The following is a 16,965-nucleotide window of genomic DNA, read 5'->3' as shown; positions in this document are numbered from 1 at the left end:
CAACTGGGGAGGAGGGGCCCTTGCCAAGGAGTCCCGCAGTGACGTCATTTGCCGGCGACGGCTGTGTGGCTTCCCGCACGCGGCTCTGTTGTCAGGCATGGAGGCGGCTGACCCCGCCGGGGTTGCGGGTTCTTCCCCGGAGCTGGCCGTCTGTGGGGACCTGATGGTGGTCACCGGTGGAGCCAAGGTCCTGGCGGCCCTTTACAAAGAGCCTGGGTGAGTGAAACCGGGCCGAGGAGCTCCTGTTCAGCCTCTTCTAGCCTCGCTCTCCCGTCGTCTTGTCTATATATCTGCTGAGACTGCAGCCCTAACAGCATTTACCATTGAACTTACTCTGAGTAGGCACGGTTAAGATTCCGCTGTAAGGCAGCCGCTGTGTGAGAAGGGTTGTGTTTTTCCTTAACGGAGTGTGTAAAGCGGTAACCGGGTGACCCTTTAATTCTGATCAGTTACTTCAAAGCTGCCCTCCTTTTATACTCACAGTGGGTCAGGATCAATAACCGGTGGCAGTGTGCACACAGTTTATCCAGGCAGCTGGTCAGTGTGCATAATGCTGATCAGCTTAGAAAAGTTGAGTGACAACGCTGATCTATATAATTAGAGGAAATAGGCTGCAGTGCTCTTCCGACAAATGAAATGCTGGTCGGATGAAGGGGGTGGACAGCCTTTCTCCATCCTTATAGGTTTAGGATGATTGAATTTACATGTTTTTTCCTGCTAAAAAGGTTCCAAAATAGATAATGCTTTCAGAAGTAAAAGCAATCAGAGTACGCACGTTCTCTGCTTCTTATTTTCTGCACATTTTCTGCTTTGGAGAATGTATTACCCACTGCTCTTCTGAAAATATATGATCACTTGGGTTTCAAGATATTATATAATGAGTTGCTTTATTTTGAGTCAGCTACTCTAGGTAGACAGTGTATTGTTAGTGCTGACAATAGGTCTCCACGCCTATTGTTTTCTAACTTCCCATGGTTACTACCTGATCCCTCTTAATAGACGGATTCTGTAATTGAACTGTGAAATGGGTAAATCCCATTTAACTCAATGGGATATACTTCTGAGTGGAAATGTATAAAGCTGTGCTATAAGGAAGCTCTGTATCAGTCTCTGGCCAATAAATAATGGACCATTTAATTACATTTACTGTATAGAGGTACTGACATCTGTGGTAATAATGCAGAAGTTTGAAAAAAAGAACCATGTAAAAGATACTTTTCATAAAAGATTCTAAAACTTCTCTGTGTTTTCTGCCCTAGTATTTTCCATGTCTATATGTTCCTCTGCAATAAAATGAAACAGAAAACCTCATTAATTTTGAAATTTTACTGTTTAAAAAGGCATGGTAAGTAAGATGAGACACAACTGATACTATGCTTATTGGAAAATACTGACCTGATGTAATTATATAATTTCCAGGAATGAAGATATTTTCATTTATGACTGTTCCACAGCAACAGAGAAACTTCAACAGAATCAAGGGTAAGACTGTTTAAATTTTCCTTAATCTGCAGTAGGAAATCCGCTGCATTCCCATTTATTCAGAAACTCTGTTGAATGGCATTTACATCTCTTAGAGTTGTTGTTTGTAGCTGAAAATAAATGTTGCTGCTACCACCAATGTCACATAAAATACAAAAACAAATTGAGGAATACAAACTACTTATATGCAGTGATGCAGCTAATTGATTCTAAACCTTGGACTCAATAGTCCGGTATGGGATGGGGTTTTAAATGGTCGTGTGTTTTTCTTCAGTTGTGAACTACATAATTTAATATTTCTCCCTTCCACCACCATTCCACACTTTACAAGTGCTTCCACATCCCTGATCAGTTAGAGAAATATACCAAGCAAAAAACTATTTGACTACCCTAATAATAAAAAGTGTGCTGGGCATATGCAGTTTGTCATTTTTAAAACTCGCTTAAATCATAGCACCTACACAGATAAAATGGTGCTTGCTTCTGCTGCCCTGGTGCTCAGTGCATTTACTTGGGAATGAGTACCAGTACTGAAGAAGAGGAGTTTGGATTCAGCTTTATCACTACCCTAAGGAGTCTCAAAGCATCTAACAATCTCCTTTCCCCTCCTCTCCCACAACAAACACTCTGTGAAGTGAGTGAGGCTGAGAGATTTCAGAGAAGTGTGACTGGCCCAAGGTCACCCAGCAATTGCATGTGAGGAGCGGGGACACAAACCTGGTTTCACCAGATTATGAGTCTACCACTCTTAACCACTACACCACACTGTACTGTTCAGCTATTTTAAAGTAAAAATAGTACAGTGAATATCTGCAAACATGTATATTCCTGACTGGCTGCCTCCTAGCCGTAAAATGTTTTTTTTTAAATAAGAAGGAAGGTCTCTTTGCTGCTACCCCATCATCTGCCATTGGGTGGTGGGCTATAGATATCTCTGTTTCGACCATTGTTTATAAGAAAGGATTTGGTGTGTAAAGTTTTTTTTAAAAATCTGATCTTACTGCACACTTGTGGAAGGAAGGATACCCTCTGAAATAATAGAAAACATAATTCCATAAGGTATCCATTTACTTAGTAGTACAGATACTCTAGTCAATAAACGAATGTTGTATTGATCAAGCCTACTAAATAGCAATTCCTGTTCTTAGCAGTCTGAGGTAACTGGGTGCAAAACCTCTAGGTCTTGAATATTTTTTTACTTTCTCATTGTTTTTAGAGATGACGGAAAGTCAGCGGGTGAAGCAAGTAACGATATCCTTGCCTGCACGTTTTCTTCATCAGGAACCTACTTTGCTCTGACTGATGACAACAAACGACTGATCCTTTTTCGTACGAAACCGTCTTGGGAATGTCTGAGTGTAAGGTATGGAAAGGAAGGCACTTCAGGAGAAATATTTGTACCCACATATAAATAAGAGCTGTTTTAAGACAAACTTCTTTACATTTCTTGATCATTTTCTGTAACTGATCAGATATATTTAACTTTACTGATAGAAAAGTTACCCATTATTGGTGTCCTTCACTTCCTCTAGTGCAGGGACGGGCAACCTATGTTGTTTGGTCAAAGTCACTCAGATCTCCCTCACCCAAGTCTAAAACTTTACACTGCACCTAGTTCTTTTTTCCGTTCACAAAAGGCTGAAGCTAAATTGGTGATTAAATTTTGGAATTTTTTAAAGAGATTAAATAAAATCTGGTTTTAGCCCTCTGTGCTTTATCTTTATGCTGGTTTTAGCTGCCTGCTATTTGTTTGCTTGGTTGTATTATTTTATTTTATGTCTTTTTTGTAAGCCGCTCTGAAAATTACAGCTGAAGAGCAGCCCCGTAACATAGTTTATTAACTTTGTTGCACTACACTGCAAGTTGTTTTTGAAACTCAGATGATTTCACAATCATTTTGTTCTTAGTCATGATAATCCTCACTAAAAATGTGCAAGATTTCACAGGTACCTGATCATGAACTCTCTGTATTGTGACTTGATACATTCTATCCATTCTGTAATTCAGATAAAAGGGCCCCCCACCTCCCAACCCAGTATGAAGAACAGAAATTTATTTTGGTGTCAGAAGTTTATTTATTTTAAAAAAATGTTTCTATACTTCCTTTCAGCTCTAAAAAGAGACTACATTGTGGGTGAATGTGTCAAATTATATTCATTTAAAAGTTAGGAAAAAATAGGGACAAAGCAAAGGAGTCCTTTTTTTGCTAGTTCAGTGTGTGGTGATGGGAATAAGAGTAGGATTAAATTGGGATTAAGATTAAGGTCAGGTTAAGAGTGGTCATAAATGAATGAATGAATTTTATTCCTAGGATTTAGAACTGTGCTGCATGCATATCCTTTAAACTCCATTGGTGCTGGATTCTCACTGGGATTATTATGCCCTTCTCTTTTGAGATCTTCTGTTACCACTTCCAGAAAGACCAAAGGGCAGGCTTTCTAAAATTCTGTAGCTGCAGTGCCTTATTTCCCCTGGCTACCAATAACCCTTTTCAAGTAATTATTAGTAAGGAGTTAATTCATATAGGTTTGGTCTGCTATAAAGTTTGTGACATGATCAAAACACATTGTTAATTTCTTTCATTTTCTATAGATCTTCATGCAAATTATGTGGCCATTCTCTGGAAAAATGCCTTCCTGCCCCCAAATTTAGCAATCACAATGTGATATGCAAACATAATTTAGTTATAAAGTCTAATCTTCCAAAGAGGAAGTTTTGGACCCTAATTAGTGTCAATTCTTCATTCCAGGTCTGTCATTAGAAGATGTACTTCCCTGATTATAACAGCGGCAGAAGATAAGATAATAGTTGCTGACAAATCAGGTGATGTCTATTCGTACTCGACAACAGAGCCTGAAAATGCAGGAACAATTGAACTTGGTCACTTGTCTCTTCTGTTGGATGTGGTATGTATGCAATTTCTGGTTCAATACCATCTCTGTTTATTTAAAGAAGAGTCCCAAGCATAAATATACAGCCCAGTCCTAAGCATGTTCATTTTAAAATAATTTCCCCTGAATTCATTGGGTCTGCACAGTTACAGTGGAGAAAGCTCAGTGAACTCAACAAAACTATTTTCAACATAAACGTGTGTTCTGTGTTTGACTATTCCTTTATATTGTTTTGTGAACAATCCAGAAGACTTGGTTTGAATGGGTTTGAATAGTATAAAAATGTTTAAGATATCTAAAATAAGTTTGGGTTGTAAACCTATTGTTAAATATGAAGTTTCAGCTACCTCCTTTGAAAACAATGGCTGATAGTCAACTAAGTTTTACTCAGAGTAATGCCATTAAAATTAAGGGACCTAAGTTAGTCGTGTTCATTATTTTCAATGTGTTTGTTCTTAAGCAAAACCAGATAGATAGCCAGATTATTATTATCTTTGGTTATCGCTTATTTAAAACTTACCCAGCTTTTGCTTGCACCATAAATTTAACCAACCTTTTTATGTTTTGTGTGGCAGGATTGTCAAGAATCCCTAGTTTTGCTGCCTGCAGTGAGTAAGGGTCATCTCCAGGGGAGATTTGGAAGAAAATGTAGTTGTTTCTGTGTGTCACAGTGTGTTACAAATAAGCACAGACAAGTGTGACTAAACAGGCCAGCAAAATGTTCAAGACTAGTAGCTTTTGTAGACTTTTCCCCCAAGTCTTGTCAATCTGAAACCAAAGAGATCTGAAACCAGACTAGTAGATGTGTACTTATTTCCCATATGTGTCTGCATGCCGCAAAGCCTCATGGGCTGTTTCATGGTGACCTGTGTTGTGTCATTAGGCGCTGAGTCCCGATGACCAGTATATCCTGACCGCTGACCGTGATGAGAAGATACGAGTTAGTTTGACTAGAGCACCACATAACATTGTGTCCTTCTGCCTGGGACACAGAGAGTAAGTGCAGTTGTAGAAAGTCTGCAACATGAGGAAAAGGGAAGAGCGGCCTGTTTATAAGGGGGGCGGGGAGAGGGGGGGTAGGAAGACATATTTTAAGATCAGTGCTACACAGCAAGCTAGCCAATGGGGTGCCCTGCCAATGTTGATGGACCGTGACCCCCACAATCCCTGTCTGTTGACCATGCATGCTGGGGTTCATGGAATTGGCTGGAGCTGGAGTCCAGCAACACTGAGAGGGCACCACGATGGCTACCCTTAAGCTGTCTGAGGAGATTGTAGATTCCCCCCAACCCACACTAGAGAGTTTTAAGAAGAGGTTGGACAGGCACCTGTCCAGGCTCTTCAGGAATTGCTCTCTAAGCCCAAAGAGCTGGTCTGGATTAGATGCTGCATCCCTGGTAGCTCTTGGTTTTGTCAGGTAAGGACAACATTAGGAGTTGAGCTCCCACTTACACAAACTCACGCAGTGGAGCCTTTCCAACTCTCTATTAATCAAAATTCATGTCAGGTGGCTTTCATTATTGACTGCATTTGGATACTGCACTACAATCTTCCCCTGTCCCAGAAAACTCTTTAAAATGCGCTGCTCTGGCACTTTTTCATCGTTTGGGTTTTGCTCTTTCTAATCTATTTTCTAAACAGTGATACTGGTAGTTAATTGGTTCGTGTGCCTTTTTCCTGACCTAAAAGATAACATAGTGATCTAATCCAGTGTAGAGCCTTCTGTTGCTATGGTGATGTTTCACCTCACACTTTATGACTTTTTACTTGCATTAGGAATGTACAGCATAAACATTGACCTTTTTTCTCTCCTAGATTTGTCAGCAAAATATTTGTAATACCAAACTATCCAGAACTTCTCTTATCAGCTTCTGGGGTATGTATGTTGTCTGAGGCATTTTACATCTGGAATTTTAGTAGGTTGCTTACATATTTCCTCCCTTGCTGAGGGTAAAATACTGTAGTTGCTTTATGTTCCTTCTCTAAACACTTTTCTCAGGAGCATCCTTTAGGGAGGTGAGGAGGAAGCTACCAACTTTTCTAAGTGCTTTCTTAGGATCATCTAACCCCAATTACCATAATAAGGAAATGTAAAACATAACTACAATGAATGTTCACAGAACACTGCTGCATTTTTGTGTTGGGTGGTTTTGCCATTTAAAGTTGAATGCATTTAAGAATAGGCCTTTTTCACTTCATAGAGTAGGACTGAGGAGCCTGTGATCTGTCACATGTTGCTCGACTACAACTCCCATTCTTTTATTTTTATTTTATTATCACTTGCATTTCTGTCCCATATTTTCCTCTAAGGAGCTCAAAGTGGCATAAATGGTTCTCTTCCCACTTTTATCTTTCCAACAATCCCGTGGCATTGACCTTGGACCAGTCATTGTCTCTCAGTTAGTGAACTTCATGGCTGTGTGGGGATTTAAAGCTTGGCTCTTTGATCATCCCTGACCATTGGCCGTGCTGACAGGAGCTGTGGCCCAACAACATCTGAGGGGCCTCAGGTATCCGATTCTGTTGAGAGTGTGTGCATACATGTATGGCTGTCTTCTTCTTGACAGAAGCGGTGTTAATCAACCTCTCTCTTTTGAACTGTACCCCCTTCCCCAGGACTGCACATTGAGGCTCTGGGAATACAAAAGTGGGAAGGAAGTGCACTGCTGTCATCTGAGTAGTTTGAGTACATCTGAGGCTCCCCCAAATGAGAAGGTAATGCGTTTTTCTGTGAACATGTGAATCTCTCTCTCTCTCTCTCTCTCTCTCTCTCCCTCTCCCTCTCCCTTTCCAGGCAAACTTGCTTTCAGAATGGTATGTGTAGGTGAGGTGAGAGTAAATTTTAAACTACAGAAAATCTAATCCCAGAATGACAAGGAGGGCTTTTTGTAGTTCTGCAACACGATGTGCAAAGCACCACAAACCTTTTGGCCGCCTTTCTCTCCAAGATTACATTGAGAATAAAACCATTGCGCTGCTCTGAAAAGCTGTTGGTCTGGAGTGAAATAGCTTCGGGTGTTTGCAGATTTATTTATTTTTAAAAAACACTTCAGAATCTATTTCATCCTTCATTTAATTGTCAACCTTTTTTTTTTACTTGAATTGGTGATATGAAGTGGGCGGTTTTTTGTCTACGTGCATACACATTGCAATCTGACATGCTAAAATTGCATACCTCTCTTCCTAAGGGGCATATGGACTGGTGCTGTAAGGGCAGCAATTGCATCCAGAAGTTGAGTTATAATGTGAGAAGAAGGCAGGCACCCAACCCATTAGATCAAACTGTGGCTTGCTGTGGGTCATCACCCAGCATTAAGTGTCCAAGCAAAGAAGAGAACCAAACACGCAAACAAAAATCACGGGCAAAAATAATCTGAAAACTAATTTTGAGAATATTTCTGTTTTCTTTTTGTTAACCTCACACAAGTATAAGGTTAGATTATCCCAGCATAATAATATCTAGGAAAGCCGGGCCAACCCTGAATACCACCATGAGAGCTTCCAGTCTAGCTAAGGAAGGTAATTAAGGCTTCCCTTATTGGTTGCACTGGTGCTGGCTGTTAGACACAACTGTTTGTTGTCCACCCCCCCCCCCACACTTTTGCATACTTGGGATCCACCATTTAAATATGGTCATGGGCACCTTCAGTCTTGCACATTTACTCTTCCCTTTCACCTGCCTGCCTGCCAAGAATGTGGAAGTTTGGCTGTGATGTGTGACTCTCGCTGCGAATAGTGTAAGACTTTAGTCCTCAGGCATTCAGAATAATTTTGGGGGACTCAAAAATTACCCCACGGGTGGGGAGCATGAATGCTGGCCTCACCTCCTCCTCTCCCAACTGTTATGCTATGGCAACTGTACAGTGGTGCCTCGCAAGACGAAATTAATTCGTTCCGCGAGTTTTGTCGTCTTGCGATTTTTTTCGTCTTGTGAAGCACGGTGTCGGGAAAGTTTTGGAAAAGCTTCAAAAATCACCAAAGTCTTTAAAAACCTCAAAAAAGGCTACCACACCGCGTTCTATGAGTTGCTCCTCGAAGTCAAGTCGCAACTGTATTAACGGTGTTAAGAAAAAGGAAACAAACTTGCAAGACGTTTCCATCTTGCGAAGCAAGCCCATAGGGAAAATCGTCTTGCGAAGCAGCTCAAAAAACAAAAAACCCTTTCGTCTAGCGAGTTTTTTGTCTTGCGAGGCATTCGTCTTGCGAGGTACCACTGTACATAGTTCCTAGTTGTGGGAAGGATTCTAACCACATTCAACTAAATCCAGTTAGAATCCCCCCCTCCGGATCTTCATGCTCAACTTGGAAAGGAGAGGAGAGGGCTGAGATACTCAAAACTCCCTATCCAGTTTGAGTATGGACCTTTGAACACTTGAAGAGGGCTTTTGAATTTGACATGAAGACTTTCTCTTTGTTGCCTTCTCTTCTTCCCCTACAAACTCTCTTTCTAATTGCATCTCCTTTTCCCTCCTCAGAAATATGCAGTCTCCAGGACAGCCTATTGTTGTGAAGGAAATTACATTGGCATTTTATATGACTGGTAAGAGGAAAAGAATATCTAAAATTACTGTGGAAGCAACAGCCAAATTACATAATTTCATTATTAGGCCTGTCAGATATCTGTTGCTTTAAAATTACTGTGGAAGCAGCGTAGTCATGGCCACCCAGAATGTGGATTTTTCTTTGTTCATGATAATGATATTTTGCTTCAATAATATTAAGCCTGTCTGAGTTAATATAATATAATGAAGTTGATTTTGGTTGATGCTCGTATTGCTACATTAGCTTTGTTGTATCCACGGCATGTTTGGAAATCTCTTAGAACATGGGCAGTTCTCCTGCATATATCTGAGATGTGTGCTACCATGAACTGGACATTCTTGTTGGTCAGGGAGAACCATAAGGGGACCTTATAAACAATCACTCACAGGGAGTGAGACCCAAAGTTGTTGAGATTTTTTTTTTGGAGGAAACCCACAGTTGTTGAGCTTCTTCTGAGGAGGCATCAGCAAAGTTGTTGAGCTTCGACTGGTTGGGCATCCCTGACTTACAGCAACCTCTGTAACAGGGATGGGAAATTTTTGGCTCTCCAGATGTTGTTGGACTCCAACTCCCATCAGCCCCAGCCCTAGATCAGAGATGAAGGGAACTGTAGTCCAGCCCCACAGGTTCCCCATCCCTGCTCTACGAGGTGATCATATTGCATGCATTGGCCATGACCGGAAGGAATCTGTACATTTAAGCCTTATGTGAAATTCAGGGCAAATCAACCATCATTTTACATAAGGTCTCTAAGAGCTTTGATTGACGTGTTTTAACCTGCTAGGCAATCTTGGCGTGCAAAATTTGCTCTGTAAAAATGATAGCCCTAATCATTACTGATCATTTCTGAAAAGTCTTCCCACAGTTTCCATCTTCCAGCTTGACCCTGAGACTCAGAAACTCATTCACAAACAGAACATCCCCTTGATCTGCAAAGGCTGGGCCATTGCATTTGAGAAAACAGGGGGGCTCTGGATTCTGCAGGAGGACATGCAGACACCTCTTCTGTTCTACCAACTTGTGAAAGGCCAATGGCAGGTGAGAGGAACCTTCTGGTTGCAGCTGACTGTGTGCTTCCCCTTCTATGGTGTCAGGCAAAGAACTTTGGGATACTCATACAGGAAAAGGGCATTGAACTGGAGCTGGCTTGGGAGTCAATTATTTACTATCTGCACATTAGGCTAGGTAGCACTGGCTGAATCCATTTGGCAACATCTTTTGACAGTGTTACCAGTTTTTAATAAACACTCCCAAGCTTGAGAAGAACATGGTGCAGCTATGGTTGCCCAGTCAAATAGCATGCTTCATTTTTATTTTTCATGCTGGTCAATATACAGCAGCCTAAGGCACAGTGCCAGAGCTCAGGCTGGTGATCAAGACAACAGTGACACAGGGCTACTTTGGTTTCTTTATCTGAAAATATGAGTGGAATGCCTGTTCCGTCTTTTGTTGTCAGTTTCTCTTTGTGAAAAGATTGAAACACACACACACACACACACACACACACGGTTTGGGGCAAATCATGGAAGATTTTGGGAGGGCTGTGCCCTGCACATGCTTCCCTGTATGAGAATCAATGTGCTTAATATGGGGATTTCAAGAGTTGTCCTTCTTTCCTTTTTTCAGTCTTCTACTGAAGAGAGAGGGTTGATTAAAATGTCAAAGTGCATCCGTGACAACTGGACAGCATTTGAAGGTAAGGCGGTTGAGACACCGTTTAAGGGGGGTGTCAAGGTAGGATTTCAGGAGAGTGCATCTTACAGCATTCATAAAAAGTAACTTTTTAGATTTAGATAAGAGCCTTGTTGCTTTGAGGAGGCTTGGTTCTGAGAGTGGAATTGCATGGAAGTTCACCCATCCCTGCTGTCAGCTGAGATTTGGTTATGTTGGGCAAGCCTTTGGAGTAATTATGTGAGGGAGAATGGGAGTGGAAAGGGTATTATAAAGCCAGGGTATTATTATTATTATTATTATTATTATTATTATTATTATTATTATTATTTATTTTCTATGTCACCCTTCATCTGAGGTTCACAAGGTGGTTTACAATATAGAAATACAAAAATGCATATAACAGTAAAGAACGAAAACAATAACCCCTCCCACAGTTTAAATGGCCATAGATTGTTTAATTGGCCAAAGGCTAATTGATGTTACATTCAACATAATTTGAAAGCTAATCGGGAATTCCCATGTTGAGAAAATCTGTAATGATGAGCAAGTATCCCCCAACTTGTCATCCACTACACAACTTTGCAATTTATAACCACAAGACTGTGATGGGTACACCTTTGTCTTGGTCCAATAGCCTAAGCACTTGGACTGAGTGTACATTCCCAGAATCCTTTGCAACAGGGTGGGGTCATGTGGCAAAGATGCTAAGGTTCCTCAGCATTGCAGAAAAGATTTCCCTGAAGGTAGAAAGTAACATACCGTATTTTTCGCTCTATAGGACGCACTTTTTCCCTCCTAAAAAGCAAGGGAAAATGTGTGTGCGTCCTATGGAGCAAATGCAGGGGGGGAGGCAGGCGGGGAAAGCCCCCAAGAGCCACACACAAGCTCCGTGCAGCTCTTGCGGGCTTTTCCCCAGGAGGGAGAAGGGACTGACTGGCCGTAGAAAAGCCCACAGGAGCCACACACCCTTTAAAGAGCACGAGGCTTCTGTGGGCCTCCTAGAAAAGCCAGTAGAAGCCGCACAGCCCTTTTAAAGAGCGTGCGGCTTCTGTGGGAGGTGGGAGAACTGCGCCCGCCTGTCATCCTTCAGCCACGCGCCTGTCCTACGAAGCCGGAAGAGGAACAGAAGGGTCTCCTTCTGTTCCTCCTCCAGCTTCGCTTGAAGGGCACTGCGCAGTTCTCCCTCTCTGCGCAGCGCCTCTCCTTCGCAGGAGAGGTGTTGCGCAGAGAGGGAGAACTGCGTAGCGACCCTTCAGCCACGCGCCTGTCCTGCGAAGCTGGAGGAGGAACAGAAGGGTCTCCTTCTGTTCCTTCTCCAGCTTCGCTTGAAGGGGCGCTGCGCAGTTCTCCCTCTCTGCGCAGCACTTCTCCTTCGCAGGAGAGGCGCTGCACAGAGAGGGAAAACTGTGCAGCACCCCCTCAGCGACACACCTGCCCTGGTTTCTGCCTTAGCTGCGCGCAGCCTCTTTGGGCAGGGGGAGCCTTCATCCCGCTGCCCTGAAGATGCTTGGCGCAGTTATCCCAGAAGCCAGAACAGCCACACGGTATCCCAAAAGCCAGATCCCTCTTGCTGTTCTGGCTTCTGGGATTCAAAGTATTTTTCCCCTTGTTTTCCTGTCCCCCAAACTTGGTGCATCCTATCATCCGGTGCGTCCTATAGAGCGAAAAATATGGTACTTTGATAGCTGGCTCTTTTTTTGTTTTTGTTACATGCTGCCTTAAGCTGTTGAGGTCAGGTGAGGTTAAAAAAATCCAGCTAATCGATAGTACCCACAAAAGAATCATTGAATAATGTGAGAACACAGCAAAATAGTTTTCCTAGATCTCAAATTATAGTTCCATGCAGAGATCCAAAGTCTATCAGCAGCTGGGGGAAAGGGGCTATTAAGATTACAGTGATTATTGCAGCTAATTAGCACAAGGGAGCTTGATAGTTGAGTCCTGTTCCAGATGCTTAATTAGTGTCTTTACCCCTATAGAAAAGGTAGTTATCTTTTTATTGTCAAAATGTTAATAGCTGTCTGCCTCCCTCCAGCTTTGATAGTTCTTCATCAGACGATCACAATTTTTCTTCTGTTACGAGATGGGAGAGGAATATTTAAACCTTGAATGAATTGTTGCTGAAAAGAAAATATAGCAAAGCCTTAACGTTGTCCAGTCAAGTGGAAAAGCTAATAGATATGTAAATTATTATTTTTCATTATCTTCTCTACTGAGCCAGATCAGCTTCTGTTATAACACATTCTGTGGGGTAACGGGGCAGCTTACTAATTAATGTCATTAAAAAAAACCCAAAATCATGGTCACAGTTCAAGACAGAATGCCAAGACCATGGCCTGATCTAACAAAGCAATTTTTACTTTCTTAGTATTTGTAGTTGCCTATTTTCTCCTTCCCAAAGCACCCAGTGCCCCTTTAGTACTCACATTGGCTTATTATTGCTTGTACAAATTCAGATTTTAAGGTTTTAAGTCTCCTTTCTTGACATGCACAGAAAACAGACCCTCAGTGCGTGGAAAACACATGCCTATGAGCCTGTTCCAATTCTCTCTTCTACAGGCTCCGTTGGCAAAGAAAGTTGCTACCGAAATCTCTACAAGGCTTCTTTTGATAACATGGCTGTTTATCTCCAAAAGAAAGAAGAGAGACTTCAGCAGCGGAAGAGTAAGAGAAAGGACCCGCAGCATGAATCAAATGGGCAGACAAAGAAGCTCAAAACATGAGCAGCATCCTTGCTCAGTGCAGAATTTGGTTGTGACTTGCAGTGCATTGGTAGAAGCTGGTTTGAGAACTACTGAATCACTTGGCACACTGAAAAACAAGCTGGCTTGATATTGTCCACAAAGTGCAAACATTAACACATCTAGCCTTATTATGGTGACACTTCCTTATCTTGTCAGTGATAAATATGTCCTCTGCAAACTCTTTCTAGCTGCTTGCCTTGACTGTCAGCGTAGATGTCATTGGGTGATGACATTGTGATGCATGGCGAGGAAGAGGACACACTGTAAAACTTGCTCCTCCAAGCCGAAAGCCTTTCTTGGCTCTGCTTTCGTACATGTGCCACATAAGCCATAGTGAGAACCCTCGGTCGAGTACAGGCCCCTAAAGCTCACTCAACAATTCCTACCTTACGTCCTTCAGTCCTCCTCTGTCCAGAAAGAAGGTGGAGAGCAGGAATGGATGGAGGAGGTTTCCAGTCACTTCACAAGTCAATGGTGGTCGCTCCTTGCTGCCCTCTGTGGACAGCAAGGAGGTTCAGGCAGAGAAAAGCCAGGATTTATGAGGCAAAAATCTCTAGGGGGATCTGGGGAGCTCACTGCATCCCGTTGTGCCACGCAGCCCTGGAGTTTAGCTTTCCCTTCCAGTTGGAAGCGATCCTTTCGACTGTTCTAGTTACTAGCTAAGGATGTACATGACCAAAGCCAAAATATCCTTGGATAATTCTCAGAGCTCACCTTTCATAATGAGACTTCATTGTGCAACAAATCATAACTGTGGAGTCCCTGCATAACCACAGTTCTCCAGTGCATTTAAACTGGTGGAAACACAATATCTTCACAGTGAAGGTAATGAGTTACTTTGTAGTGTTGGGACACGGGTGGCGCTGTAGTCTAAACCAATGAGCCTAAACCACTGAGCCTCTTGGGCTTGCTGATCGGAAGGTTGGCAGTTCGAATCCCCACGACGGGGTGAGCTCCTGTTGTCCCAGCTCCTGCCAACCTAGCAGTTCGAAAACACGCCAGTGCAAGTAGATAAATAGGTACCGTTGCGTCAGGAGGGTAAACGGCATTTCTAGGCGCTCTGACACTCGTCACGGTCTTCCATGCACCAGTGGCAGTTTAGTCATGCTGGCCACATGACTCGGAAAACTGTCTATGGACAAACGCAGGCTCCCTCGGCCTGAAAGCGAGATGAGTGCCACAACCCCATAGTTGATTTTGACTGGACTTAACCATCCATGGCTCCTTTACCTTTTACCTTATTTTGTAGTGTAAGATGAGTGTAGTGACCTACTGGACCAAAAATGGGATTCCATTGCTGGAGTTGTCCTTTGACAACGGGGCAATTTTCTCTAGAAGGAGTCTCTGATTGATAGCTGGATGGGTGGGTTTGTTTGTTTTTGAACTAAATTAAGGTGACCTTTTTACTATGGGAAAAAGTATCCATACTTTTGAGATGTAATTTAGACTGCAACTTGCCAGCTTGAGTGTCTTTTTTAAAAATAATAATACAAAGTTAAAGGATTTTATTTCATAGATTCTGCTTTAGATTGTGAGAGGCGCTGAAGTGTTCTGATACAGTATATACCATATTGGCATACAAGCGGCATATCACTGAATGAATAATATGCTGTAAACAAGCCGTAAAATGTGGTCACAGCATTCTGTCACTTAGAAGACTCTGCCTGTGCTTCTCAGCTGTTTCAAGGTATTCAGAATTCCATTTCATAAGATTGAGACAGTTACAGGTAGTGATTGCCCCAGCTGCTTTTGAATGGTATTTCTCATCAGGAGGCCTGTTGAGAACGAACCTGGAAACTACACATAGTACAATCAAGGAAAAGACGAAAGAAAAGGCTATAGGTTTGATGAAGCTCCTGCTGGCAATGTCTAATGGACAGGGTTTCCAGACCTGGATCAAACAATTGCACAAGTGGTTATGTGCATGCAGCATATCATTGCGGTGCCTTTTCTCAAGCAGTAAGTCATTGCCTTCCACACTGCTTCTGAAACCAAAGGGAATTTTGACGTTTGTAATGTTCAGAGTCTAAACCCCCAGAGGACATGTGCAGCTCCTGGTTTGGAGCCATCCAAGTCCTTGAGGTAGATTCTGAACTCAACTTGCAATTGTTACACAAAGCTTGTCTACACAAACAGTGTTGAATCTCAGCCTGTTAAGTTTGCCCTGAGTTTCAAGCAGCATCTTAAGCAGTGGTGAACGTGAGCAGGAGTGGAGAGCTGTGGATTGCCATTACTGAGCTGATTAATCATTGACCTCAATAGGATTATTTTCTGGTTTGTGAATATTCCTGGTAATTTAATGCAGTGTTTCTCAACCTGAAAGTTGACAGTGATGGAGACAGATGTGCCTCATAGGGAGGTCATTCTACAAATGGGAAACCATCACTGAAAAGGCCCCGTCATAGGTCACTGCCAGCTGGGTTGTCCTTGGTAACCAGGCCTTACCTGCAGATCATAGGGTCTGAGATGGCTTTTGCGGTCTTAAGTTCAGTTCTCCACATTCCCACATCAGTTTGTGATTTTCTTTACAAAGCCCTCATGATAGTCCAGCATTTTAGTGAATTTCTCCAAGTATTCACTGTTTGGGATGTGTATGTTTTGCCTAACATACATATTTTTGCAAAGCAATTTCCCCAAATATAGTGCATTTTGGTGTGTTATTTTTCACTAATATATGCATGCTCTCTAAATCTGTTCTGTAGTTTTCCCCAACCCTCCGGAGGGTGTGTGGGAAGTGGACAAGTTGCATTACATAAATGGAAACCCTTGAGCTAACAGAACTACTTTGTTGGAGAACAGTGATTTAACCTGTGAACTTTTAAAGCAATAGCTGGGTATTGTCTTTCTGAAAACCATGGAAGATACTGCCAAGTAACCCTTGTAGTTCAGTAGCAATCTGCAATTCCTTTTATTTGCTGTGCTCCTGGCAAAAAGTAGTCCATGTGGTATCACAATTAAATATTGGAGTGTCCCAGACTCCTTTGTTGTCTCGTAAGAGTTTTCATCAAAACACCTGGGTGTCCTGCTCCAGATAAAACCCATGCCCAGAACACTCACCCAAACAATTGTCACATTTTGTGCTGTCAAATTGGTGCCTGTAATCAGAATGTTCAGTTATAAGTAGGTAATTCTTCCCTTTCCTTTGTCCAAACTATTCCAAATGAGATTGTCGTCGTGCGGAAGGCTGTGCTCTAAAGAAACTTCAAATTGCAACTTAAAAGGGTCTATTAAAGAGTCTGTGACCATGTTTTGGTACAGCACACACTCTCATTCTGACGGTTCTGTTTGTGTCGGAGCTGCTGCTTCCTAGTTAAGCACTCACTGCTTAGTTACACACCCACATTCTGTGAGGCAAATAGGTGGATTCTTTGTTGGGAAGGATAAAGGAGAATATTTGCATGCTGGTGCTCTTTGTTCTTTTCATTGTTAGGTCAGTGCTTTGTGTGCTTAAATGAATATAAAGCACATGAAATATAGTAGATGTTGCATTTGTTATGAGCACATGAGTTGTATTTTTTTTTTAAGATTCCAAAATGTATTCATTCTCTTTAAAAAGAGAGAGAGCGAGCCCCATGTGCAATATATCAGAAATATATTTCAGATGCAGTACTAAGCCAGTTGCCTGGTTTTTC

The 16,965-nt window shown here is 42.2% G+C and overlaps 1 protein-coding gene across 3 annotated transcripts; it reads left to right on the top strand.

The window, feature by feature from the left end:
• The first annotated feature begins 35 nt into the window (after positions 1-35).
• Positions 36-13,515, top strand: WDR4 (WDR4 tRNA N7-guanosine methyltransferase non-catalytic subunit). 3 transcript variants are annotated; one of them, XR_013392588.1, is made up of 12 exons: positions 36-216; positions 1,420-1,482; positions 2,699-2,845; positions 4,232-4,388; positions 5,257-5,369; positions 6,189-6,249; positions 6,990-7,088; positions 8,849-8,913; positions 9,770-9,953; positions 10,542-10,611; positions 12,625-12,771; positions 13,149-13,253. XR_013392588.1 is itself a non-coding variant. In XM_028727272.2 (11 exons), exons 1-11 carry the CDS (start codon positions 98-100, stop codon positions 13,310-13,312), a joined length of 1,242 nt encoding a protein of 413 aa, XP_028583105.2. In that variant the 5' UTR covers positions 37-97; the 3' UTR covers positions 13,313-13,515. The 3 variants fall into 3 exon arrangements, 2 of the variants coding, with proteins under 2 accessions (XP_028583105.2, XP_077783494.1); XM_028727272.2 differs by lacking the exon at positions 12,625-12,771 and having other exon boundaries at positions 37-216; positions 13,149-13,515; XM_077927368.1 differs by lacking the exon at positions 12,625-12,771 and having other exon boundaries at positions 79-216; positions 2,764-2,845; positions 13,149-13,515.
• The last annotated feature ends 3,450 nt before the right edge of the window (positions 13,516-16,965 follow it).

The sequence above is a fragment of the Podarcis muralis genome, chromosome 4 (assembly GCF_964188315.1).
Source record: "Podarcis muralis chromosome 4, rPodMur119.hap1.1, whole genome shotgun sequence".
Lineage (NCBI taxonomy): Eukaryota > Metazoa > Chordata > Lepidosauria > Squamata > Lacertidae > Podarcis > Podarcis muralis.
The sequence above is the reverse complement of the archived record's forward strand: the minus strand, read 5'-3'. Positions and strand labels throughout refer to the sequence as shown.